The 12310-nt window shown below is 42.0% G+C and overlaps 1 protein-coding gene across 1 annotated transcript in view; it reads left to right on the top strand.

Annotated features, from left to right (window-relative positions):
- Window positions 1-12310, top strand: part of LOC122551335 (collagen alpha-3(VI) chain-like) — a 156373-nt gene that overhangs the window by 66138 nt on the left and 77925 nt on the right. Inside the window, exons 12-13 of the mRNA XM_087988762.1 lie at window positions 4934-5530; window positions 9247-9849. Coding sequence (XP_087844888.1) covers window positions 4934-5530; window positions 9247-9849 — 1200 coding nt within the window. The remainder of the gene's footprint in view (window positions 1-4933; window positions 5531-9246; window positions 9850-12310) is intronic.

Consider the following 12310-nt stretch of genomic DNA (forward strand, 5'->3'; position numbering starts at 1 on the left):
ATGGTGATGGGGCTGAGGAGAAGGTAGAAAGCGAGTAGTGAGTCTGTTTCAGTACAGAGGAAATGACCTGGGAGTTGCAGTGAGAGAGACTCGCTGAGATTCTTGTGGAGATAGGAGGAGAACTTCTTCAAGGTAGGGTAGCAAGTCTGTCTCAGTACATGGTTGAGTTGATAGCGAGTCTGTTTCAGTACATGGTTGAGCCCCACCCCCACCCCCCATTTATCTCTCCACCCTGGAGGCTTCCTTCCTGTATTCCTGAAGAAGGGATTTTGCCCAAAATGTCAATTTTCCTGCTCCTCAGATACTGCCTGATCTGCTGTGCTTTTCCAGTACCACTCTGATCTAAATCTGGTTTCCAGCATCTGCAGTCCTCATGTTTTCCCAATGAGGAAAACTTGACAAGGGATGCTGCCAGAATTGGAGGGTTTGAGTTATTGAGAGAGGCTGAATAGGCTTGGACTGTTTTTCCCTGGAGTGTCAGATGCTGAGGTTTATGAAACCATGAGGGGCATGGATCTGGTGACTAGCCAAGGTCTTTTTTCCATTATCTGGTTGTCAATAGCACAGTAGCCTCTCAGGTGTTACTTAATTGCAACACACCTGATTCTCCCTTAGACTCCTCAACTGCAGCCTCCCTTTCCAGAGCTTCATCGCTTCATTTGATCAATACAACTATTTCCCCAAATTTGTTATTCATATATTTCTCAAATACCTGGTAACCTAGAATGTTAAGTTTCTAATGCACTTCCTCATAGCTATCTCCACCCGACCCATTCTCCTTCAGTTTCTTGAACAAGTTCTGTTACTTTCCTCTGACACGGTGCTCGAAGAATCTACCTTGTTCTGTCCATTGTGCCACATAAGGCAGTGATCTGACCATTGAAAGTCCTGTTATTGAACTTGCATTCCTGCTGCTGAAACTGTGACAGTAACATCTCATTTATATTAAGCCTAATCTCAGTTGTCTCCATGTAGACCATGATTTCTTCCTGAATTCTCAGTCAGTAGACTTTGTACTCTGCCTAGTATGTTCTTTAAGCTACCTCCTGAAAGGCAACACATAATGGAGTGACAACCTTGTAGGAGTGGTTTTGTGTTTGAGGGTCAGCAACCTGACTTTAGGATAATATTTTGTCAGGATGACATGTTACTGAGCAGCTAGCACACACATCCCACAGTAAAGGATGACAGGGAGGCTCTCTGGGGTACAAAGGGACACTAGGAAATTCTTCAGCAACCACACACCAGCAAAAACAATGTCAAAGCTGGTACTTACTGTAAACTTGAAGGGTCATGGAGAGTGGCTCACAAATGATCGGGCATCAAAAGAGAGGCAAAAGTTCTCAACTTGAAATGGCCAAAACATCCAGGGTGGAGAAGCAGTTCCTCCCCTGCACAGCCTACTTGTGTCTGTGGCCCGATTAACTTGACTAGGTGCAGGTAGGAGCACGTTACTTGCTGGGTGGAATGTAATGTTAGTATTACAGCGGTGGAAAGGACGATGGATGAGGACTTGCCATCTGAGGTGGTTTGGGCTGAGGTTAGGAATAGGAAAGGTGAGGTCACCCTGTTAGGAGTCTTTTACAGGCCTCCTAATAGTCCTAGAATCATTGAAGAAAGGATTGGGAAGGTGATTCAGGAGATGAGTGACAGTAATAGGGTGGTTGTTATGGGGGACTTTAACTTTCCTGATATTGATTGGGAAAGCTATAGCTCAAGTTCGTTAGATGGGTCAGTGTTTGTTCAATGTGTGCAGGAGAGTTTCCTGACACAATATGTAGACAGGCCAACAAGAGGTGAGGCCATACTGGATTTGGTTCTGGGTAACGAACCAGGCCAGGTGTTAGAATTAGAGGTAGGTGAGCACTTTGGGGATAGTGACCATAATTCGGTGATTTTTACACTCGTGATGGAGAGGGATAAGTGTGTACTACAGGGCAAGAATTATAGCTGGGGTAAGGGAAATTATGATGCGGTGAGGCATGACTTAGGATGTGTGGCTTGGAAAAGTAGACTCCAAGGCAAGAGTGTAAATGATATGTGGAACTTGTTCAAGGGGCAACTATTGAGTGTCCTTGATAATTATGTACCTGTCAGGCAGGAAGGAAAGGGTCGTGCGAGGGAGCCGTGGTTTAATAAGGAATTGGAATCCCTTGTTAAATGGAAGAGGGCGGCCTATCTCAAGATGAGACGTGAAGGTTCAATTGGGGCGATTGAGAGTTATAGGGTAGCCAGGAAGGACCTGAAGAGAGAGCTAAAAGCAGCAAGGAGGGGACATGAAAGGTCCTTAGTAGATAGGATTAGGGAAAACCCTAAGGCTTTCTATAGGTATGTTAGGAATAAAAGAATGACTAGGGTAGGAATAGGTCCAGTCAAGGATAGTAGGGGGAAGTTGCGTGTGGAGGCGGAAGAGATTGGGGAGACACTGAATGAATACTTTTCTTCAGTATTCACTCAGGAACAGGGCATTGTTGTCGATGAGAATACTGAGGAACAAATAAGTAGAATGGATGGCTTTGAGGTATGTAGAGAAGAGGTGTTGGAAATCCTGGAAAAGGTGAAAATAGATAAGTCCCCTGGGCCTGATGGCATTTATCCTAGGATTCTCTGGGAAGCAAGGGAGGAGATTGCAGAGCCATTGGCCTTGATTTTTATGTCCTCTTTGTCTACAGGAGTAGTCCCAGAAGACTGGAGGATAGCAAATGTGGTTCCCTTGTTCAAAAAGGGGAGTAGGGATAGCCCTAGTAACTATAGGCCGGTGAGTCTCACTTCTGTTGTGGGCAAAGTCTTAGAGAGAATTGTAAGGGATAGGATTTATGCACATCTGGATAGGAATAATGTGATCAAGGATAGTCAGCATGGTTTTGTGAAGGGCAAGTCGTGCCTCACAAACCTTATTGAATTCTTTGAAAAGGTGACGAAGGAGGTTGATGAGGGGAAAGCGGTAGATGTGGTATATATGGATTTTAGTAAGGCGTTTGATAAGGTTCCCCATGGTAGGCTACTGCAGAAAATACGGAGATATGGCATTGAGGGTGAGTTGGAGGTTTGGATTAGGAATTGGCTGGATGGAAGAAGACAGAGGGTAGTAGTTGATGGCAAAGTTTCTTCATGGAGTGCCGTCACTAGCGGTGTTCCGCAAGGATCTGTTTTGGGACCATTGCTGTTTGTCATTTTTATAAATGACCTGGAAGAGGGGTTAGAAGGTTGGGTGAGCAAGTTTGCGGATGATACGAAAGTCGGAGGAGTTGTTGACAGTGAGGAAGCATGTGGCAGGTTACAGCAGGATATAGAGAAGCTGCAGAGCTGGGCAGAAAGGTGGCAGATGGAATTCAATGTAGCTAAGTGCGAGGTGATTCACTTTGGGAAGAATAACAAAAAGATGGGGTACTGGGCTAATGGTCGGATACTTGGTAGTGTGGATGAGCAGAGGGATCTTGGTGTCCATGTACACAGATCTCTGAAAGTTGCCACCCAGGTAAATAGTGCGGTGAGGAAGGCATATGGCGTACTGGCTTTTATTGGTAGAGGAATTGAGTTCCGGAGTCCTGAGGTCATGATGCAGTTGTATAAGACTCTGGTACGGCCGCATCTGGAATATTGTGTGCAGTTTTGGTCGCCATACTATAGGAAGGATGTGGAGGCATTGGAACGGGTGCAGAGGAGGTTTACCAGGATGTTGCCTGGTATGGAAGGAAAATCGTATGAGGAAAGACTGAGGCACTTGGGGCTGTTTTCACTAGAGAAAAGAAGGTTTAGGGGTGACTTGATTGAGGTGTACAAGATGATTAGGGGGTTAGATAGGGTCGACAGTATGAACCTTTTCCCGCGTATTGAGTCGGGTATTACAAGGGGGCATAGCTTTAAATTAAGGGGGGGTAGATATAGGACTGATGTTAGGGGTAGGTTCTTCACTCAGCGAGTCGTTAGTTCATGGAATGCCCTGCCAGTAACAGTGGTGGACTCTCCCTCTTTATGGGCATTTAAGAGGGCATTGGATAGGTATATGGAGGATAGTGGGTTAGTGTAGTTTAGGTGGGCTTGGATCGGCGCAACATCGAGGGCCCAAGGGCCTGTACTGCGCTGTATTCTTCTATGTTCTATGTTCTATGTTCTATGAGTCAATTACCTGGTGAGTTTATCAATCGTCTATTAATCCAGGAACCCAGCTAATGATCTGGGCACCCGAATTCAAATCCTGCCATAGCAGTTGATGACATTCGAATTTAATTTAAGAAAAGGACTGGAATTAAGAATATCCTATTGACTGTGAACCCATTGGCTATTGTTGGAAAAAAACAGAACAAGCATCCTCACCTGGTCTGACCTACATGCTAATCCAGACCCACAGCAAAATGGTTGACTCTCAACCACCCTGAGAAATGGTCGAGCAAGGCACACAGCTAGGGCAATAAAAGTTGCCCAACTACAAATGCCTATGACCCCTGAGTGAATATAAGAAAAAGCCACCCTGTCACACCAAACACTGTTTGTTTCCACGAGACCCTCTCCATAGTCTGACTGTCTCTTGTCTTCTGGAGAACCCCAGCTCAATCTCCTCAGATGCCTTCATGGGTCCCTCAAAAGCTTTAGTTGCTACCTACTCCGTTTGAATTGAATAACCATCAGCTAATGCCTTCCTTCCCCAACCCAACTATACATTCTTAAAATAACCCTGAGCTGGTAACGTGCTAAGAAAGTGGGATATTGCTCTCTGGGGCCAATTTCCGAATTTTCCAATCCCTGATCCAGCTTTGATGCAAATGTTAAATTTTGATTAGTTACAATGGTATAATATTCAGAAAAGTTAAAAGAAATAAGCATTGTTCCAGAACTGACCTCAAATAATTTGAATATCATGGCACAGAAATAATATTTTTGTTGACAGCTTTATTTTTCAATAATAAACAAATCTATTTTCCATTAATTTCAGATGCTGTTAAGAGAGATGTTGTGTTCCTTGTTGATGGATCAGAGAGAGTCAGAGGTGCTTTCCCCTCAGTTCAAAAATTCATTTCCAGAGTGGTGGATAACCTTGACATTGGAAGTGACCAAGTCCGGGTTGGTGTGGTGCAGTACAGCGATAATCCCAGACCCATCTTCTACTTGAACAGCTACACCACAAAACGGGATCTGAAGGATGCGATAAACGGTCTCAGGCAAATAGGAGGGCGTCAGGCCAACACCGGTGCAGCCTTGGACTATGTTAAAAATAATGTCTTTACTCAGCCTGCTGGAGGCAGAGCAGAGGAAGGTGTTCCCCAGTTCCTGATCCTTCTCACTGCCAGCAAGTCGACTGATGATGTTGGTCGGGCAGCATTAGCTCTGAAAGAGGCCGGTGTAGCACCTTTCACTATCGGATCAGGAGTAGCAGATAACCGTGAACTCCAACAGATTTCACTGTCCCCTAATTATGTTTTCAAGGTAAATGACCTGCGGGATGTGGAAACACTACAACAAAGTCTGGAGTCACCATTAACAACACTGGACAAGGAGCAGATAACACAAATTCGGTTGACTGTACCTGACGGTGAGATATCTTTACTTTTTTTTATAACTCAGAAAGATGAGATCTTCAATAATTTTTATAATATTGTTATTTTTGTAGAAAATTACTTCCTAGACAAACAGCAATGTGTGTGTGCAAACACTGAAATGCAGCATGTTGCTGTATCCAATTTACACAAATGAAATCTCGGTGCAATGTCTGTGTTCTGCACCAAAAGTCATCCTTCCCTGCTAATGGTACACAAAGCATTTCAAACTGAAGCAGAATCCAAAGGCCATCATTTCCTGCGAGAGATGATGGAACGTTCATATCTGCTTTGTTAAAAGTGTTCAGAGGTGTGTAGGCTTGGTGCATTAGTCAGGGGAAATATAGAGCATTAGGGAGAGAAGAATGAGACTGGGTGGGATACTCTTCAGAGGTTCAGTGTGGACTTGTTGAACAAAATGGCCTGTTTACACACTGTAGGGATTCTTTGAAAGTACAGTGTACGTAACTGTAACCCATCTATCATCGATCTGACACATTTTGGTACTGAAGACTTTAGAACAGCAGTGGGCCATTCAGCTGTTTGACCCCATTCCGCCATTCAATAAAAATACAGCTGAACTGATTCAACCATTCTCCTGTGTGTCATGCAACCCTTGAATGCTTGTACATCAATGATCTGTCTAACTTAGCCTACAATTTATTGATTGGCCCAGCTTTGATTAGTTTCAGGGAAGGGGATTTCCATACTGAGAGAAAAAAAACTTACATTCTGTCTTAAAAGGAAGACATGTTATTCTGAAACTGCATTTCCTTGTTCTAATCTTCCTCAGAATAGAAAACATCCTCCCAGAATCTATAAACCAAGTCCACTTGTAATCTTCGATGATTCAAACATATCTTCTGAAAAAGCTGCTAAACGCCAATGGTTATAGGCCTGACCTGTTCAATCTTTCTTCCTAGGATAAGCCTGATATGCGTTGTGAACCTTCTTTTAACTGTTTGCATTCTTTTCAGGAGATCAAATCGTTCCATGACACTCCTAATATATTCTTATTGAAGCCTTGTATAGCTGCAGTCAAACCTGTATACTCCATTCCACTTTCAATAAATACCAGAATTCTTATTTTTTCCAATCACTTGTTGTACCTTCATTCTAACCGTTGGTGTTTCACGTACAATGTGGATAAAGAGCTGGAAAAAGCACACCAGTTCAACTATCAGAGACGACGTTTCAAGTCGGAACTTTTCATCATAGGATGTACAAGGATGCCCTGATCCCTGTACTACTGAAATCTATTATCACTGTCCATTTAGGTAATACACTGCTTTTCTGTTTTTCTTGCCAATGTGGACAAGTCCTCAGTTCCCTACATTACACCTTTGCATCATCTCTACCTCCTATTGACAACTTAATATCCTACCTCTGGTTGCATTGCTCATCAGCTTAATACGGGGTGACCGGAGTAATTAGTTCTTACAAAAATATGTTAACTACACCACATTTCTTTCAACAAGTCAATTGTTAAAGATGCGTTATCTAAATAACAATCCACTGTAAACTCACATGTACAAAGTAAAGTGAAATGCAGCCTACATCATTATATTGTTCTGTCACCCTGCTGATTCCATGGAGTCCTAGAATAGTGGAGGACAGAAGAAAACTACATCACTTATTATCCATGTGTTACTTGATTAAACACAACACCTATCAAGTGCTGCTCCAGGCTCTGACCCCACAGACCTGTTATTGCTTTTCTCCCCTTTAAAGAGTTATTTAATCCTTTTTGATCGCTGTCTCCGTCATCCTCTCAAGCTGTGCTTTCAAAGCACAATAAGTCTTGATGTTTCTGTTTACTATCTCAGATCTGTGCCTGCTTTGGTATCAAACCTACCATTGGAAACTATTTACTTAATCTCCACTCTCTCAAATCTTCAGACCTTGTCTCCTTTAAGGAGGAACCCCTAGCTCCTGCACACACTGATAGTCTGTCATTCTCTGGTGCCATCCCAGTAAATCTCCTCTGCATCAAAACCAAGGTCTTTACAAATCCCTTAAGTGAGGTGTGTAAAATTAAACAAAATATCCCAGCTCAGGGCAACATAACATATAAACATATAAAACATCCCATGTTTTCTTTTATTGTTTCTTCCTCAGAGTTTTCCCAATTGATCCCAACTTTTCAAAAGTTTGTGTATCTGCAGTCCCAGGTGCAATTCTCTTGCTTGTAGCATCCCCTTTAAAAATCCTTCAACGAGTTTATATCGCCTTCCTGTCATTCTTCCTCACAAAATATATCACTTCACACTGCTCTGTATTAAATCTCATCTGCCACGTGTCTTCATTGGTGTACGTGCACTTGCTACTTGTGACATGAACACCTCATTTTTTTACTAAATTTCTGAGTTTAGTGTTGAATGAAATTAGGCCCCATGTCCCCAAGGTTTGATTTTCAGTAGATATCACCCACAGCTGTGTTCAGGAAACCCACTCTTGGGAATTCCAGTTCTCTCTGTTTTTAATGTCATATTTATGTAGCCATTGCCTTCCTCCCATGGGCATTACTTAGTCCAATTTTATTTTGAATATGCACATGCACTTTCTAAACATTCTACCTTTATCAGTTCTCCCTGTTACTTTGGCATAGATTTTTAATCCTGAGTGTGGGCTGCACAGTGCTAGACAATCTCCGGGCTCTCCAAGAACTGGTTACTTTTTGGAGGATAGTGAGAGAGCTTTAGGAGCAGCTCTGTGAAGAAATTCTGGGCATTGTTGTGGCGGTCAATTCTTCCTGGCACAAACTGCTGACATCACATTAAATATAGTGCTGTTAATCATAAGACCAATCTAATCTCCAGTCCATTGTCTACAATGGAACAGTAACAAATGAAATGGCCCACGTTAATTGACTTGTTTTGCAGAAAATCCCACTGGAGGTTATATAGCTGACATGAGTGGGGCTGGTACCTGCTACAGGAGGATTTCATTAGTTTAGAAAGCTCTGTGCCACAATTATTTTTTATGGTTCTACAACTTTACAAGTAACCCCACTTACATTTCAAGTGCCATTTTGCTTTAGTATCATCTCTTGACTTTGAGCATTGTGCACCAAATTAATAGCTTTGCAATGTTGCATGTTGGCACTATTGTAAGTGGGCATTATCACAGAATTGAACGAATACTGCCCTGGCCACGTGTCATCATTCAAGCAAGATATTAATTTGAGGTCCAGTTCGTCTTTGCAAGTGAGCAAGATAAATCGCTTGGTACTTTGCAAAGAGGTGGTGAAGCTCTGAGTTTGGACAAGCCATCAGTCCAGTAGATCAACTGATCGGTTACTTCACTGAGATCTTGTTTTGTGCAAATTGGTGCTGCATTTTTATTTTTGCAGGGCTACATCACCAAGAAGCCAGTCATTTACTTTGAAAGCCTTTGCCCAATCTAAAAACTGTAAAATGTTATCAAAGTACAGATACGCTCGCTGGATTGCATTCTCTTCCATCAATATAAAATAATTTGTAGATTTGAACTGTGTTCAAGATATGGTCTCAAGTCTCTTTATTAATACTGTGGAGATTGAGGTTGACTCATGAGACAAGACTGGAAACTACAGGGAAAGATTCCATTTCAACTATGTGTTTCTGTTTGAATGAACAAACTACTTATTCCAAAGTTTTACAAAAATTTGGTAGTTACACATATTTGTTTTTAATGAAAGCTTTGAATCATAAACAAATCTATTTTCCATTAGTTTCAGATGCAGATAAGAAAGATATTGTCTTTCTTGTGGATGGATCAGTGAGAGTCAGAGGTGTTTTCCCTTCAGTTCAAAAATTCATTTCCAGAGTGGTGGATAACCTTGACATTGGAAGTGACCAAGTCCGGGTTGGTGTGATGCAGTACAGCGATAATCCCAGACCCATCTTCTACTTGAACAGCTACACCACAAAACGGGATCTGAAGGATGCAATAAACGGTCTCAGGCAAATAGGAGGGCGTCAGGCCAACACCGGTGCAGCCTTGGACTATGTTAAAAATAACGTCTTTACTCAGCCTGCTGGAGGCAGAGCAGAGGAAGGTGTCCCCCAGATCCTGATCCTTCTCACTGCCAGCAAGTCGACCGATGATGTTGGTCGGGCAGCATTAGCTCTGAAAGAGGCCGGTGTAGCACCTTTCACTATCGGATCAGGAGAAGCAGATGACCGTGAACTCCAACAGATTTCACTGTCCCCTAATTATGTTTTCAAGGTAAATGACCTGCGGAATGTGGAAACACTACAACAACGTCTGGAGTCACCGTTAAGAACACTGGACAAGGATCAGATAATCAGACTCCAGAAAAAAGTGTTGGGAGGTAAGGAAGAAACTTTGCAGTGTCAGCACTTATACGTGAACAATCAGAATATTTGTTCAACATTCCTGTAATTTAAAACAACTCTATTTATTTGGGAGGGGAAAATAGCAGCATTTGAGAAATAGATTGAGAAGACTGCAGCCCCATTGTGCTTTGCTTCATCCAACTGATTTAAATCAAAATGGAGTTGTGCCAGTTTGTTAACCCTCAGCTCTTTCTCTTTGAACCATCCCTTTCTCAACTCCACCAAGCTCTCACCTCCTGCAATCCTCAGTATCTACCCACCAACCCATACCACCACCCCAGATCTAAGTCATTGACTCACTTCTGAAGATTGCTGGCTAATTTTCCCCATTCTCTGAACCAATGGGCGACAGTGGAGGGATCATGAGTGCTGTTGGGATCTCCGTCCTTATTTTTCCTTTTTGGCTCTTCACAAATGGCTTGTAATTAATCACATTCTATAAGGCGAAGTGGATTGTTTCAGCTAATGGGATTGGTCTTCAAATGCCCTTTGCATTCCCATTGGCCTGGCAGCAGCTTTGATACGATGCTTGGGACAGTGGACAAGTGTTCCTCTATTAACTGGAATGAGAGATGGAAGCTTCAGTTTTGAATAGTGGTGACACATTGCACTTGTTTCCTTGGTCCAAATGACCTCCTTATCTATCATTAATTTACTATTTAGGGAATTGGTTTAGCTCAGTTGGCTGGATTATTGGTTTACAGAGTAGTGTAATGCCAACAGTGTGGGTTCAATTCCCATCCTCAGTTTGAGGTTACCATGAAGGGCTCTCATTCTCAAGCTCTTCCCTTACCTGAGGTTTGGTGGCCATCAGGTTATGTCACCACCAGTAGCTTCTCTCTCTAATGAGAGAGCAGCACCTATGGTCTGGTAAGACTATGGTGACACCGCAACTCTACTTATCACACATGGTTGTTCTAAGGAACTCTGTATCAATTTTACTTGATATTTTGTCTTTTTAACACCTTCTTCTAACTGAACCTGCTATCGTTAAATTACATAAAAGATGTGTCAAATACAAGTCTGCAATGTCCTCCATTTTGGTGTCCTGTTCAGCCAAATCAGTTTTAAGTTCAAATTATATCCAGAATGTACTGTGTTTCTGTGGTCCTCTGTGCTAGATAAACAAAACATTGCAGAATTACAGAACTGTTATGATGCAGAATGAAGACTGTTGTGTCTGTGCTGGAATTAAGAGTCTAATGGTGACTGTGAATTCATTGTTGATTGTTGGAAAAATCCTAATGTCCTTTGGGGAGGAAAACTGTTATCTGGTCTGTCCTACATTTGATTCTATACCCTCTGCAATGTCGATAGCTCCTAACTGCTCTCTGGGCAATTACAGACAGGTGATAAATGCTGGCCTAACCAGTAATGCCTTCATCTCATGAATGAACAAAAACAATATATCAGTCATTGATACAAATGATAAAATCTTACCTATATTTTCATTGTTGTTAAATATATTTACATTTCAGTTGTCAGTATATCAGTGGCTCCAAATCCTCTGACAAATGTTAGCACAAACATCTTGTAACAATTGAGTGCATTATGAGCTAACAATCCAAAGAATGCTTTTTGCTGAATTGGGATGGTACAGGCACCCTTTGAAAATGACAAGCGGATCCTGATTCATTCCCAACCCCATTCCCAGGTTTCCCATATTTACAGAATGCCTTTTTAGGGTGCAGGCTGGTTCCAGGCACAACCCCGAAGATGCAAATTCCTAACCTGGTTTGATTATGGAGATAGGTATTGTCCTAGCCCTCCACAATTTTCCTGGAGTCAGGTCAGCCATGACCTCACAGGCATCATTAAACTTTCATCTACATGAGGGAATCTTTTGATAAGGAAGTTCAAAAGGTCTTTCTCATGCCTCCATGTCAGGCTATGCTCCCTGCCATTGCTTGCTCCCACATTGCAACTTATGCAAGGCCTTGCCCTTCTACTCTTCTTATGGTCATCTCTATGCCAAGATATGGATCTTCCATGCTTATTGACCCTTTATGCATTGTATTGAAGCAATGGATCCAAGACTTACAATTGGATGTGTATATAAAAATAAGCTTCAAACACGTCATTAGTTTATCATCTCCACTATGTTTAAAAAAGGTTCCTTGTGCAAATAAACACTGTACAGAGACTAAAGAATTTTTCCTGTATTATGAGACTTGTCTGAAAGCCCAGAAACCAATTAGTCTGCTGAAAATCCCTCGGCTGAATGAAAACATGACTGTCAGCTCCAGTTCTCTGATCTTTGCTGTCACTATATTTGCTTATACAAGTCTAAGAGGATTGAAGTCCTTAAAGCTTTTGCAATTGCTACTTTAAAGGGTCTGATATAAAGGGATTAAAGGATAATTTACGCTTTCATTGCCCAATGGTAAAATTTCATTTTTCATTGTTGTGGAAAGTAATAAATGACTGACATTTTTA

The sequence above is a fragment of the Chiloscyllium plagiosum genome, unplaced genomic scaffold, assembly GCF_037043375.1.
Source record: "Chiloscyllium plagiosum isolate Xiang-an unplaced genomic scaffold, Cpla_swu_hap1 HiC_scaffold_7, whole genome shotgun sequence".
NCBI lineage: Eukaryota > Metazoa > Chordata > Chondrichthyes > Orectolobiformes > Hemiscylliidae > Chiloscyllium > Chiloscyllium plagiosum.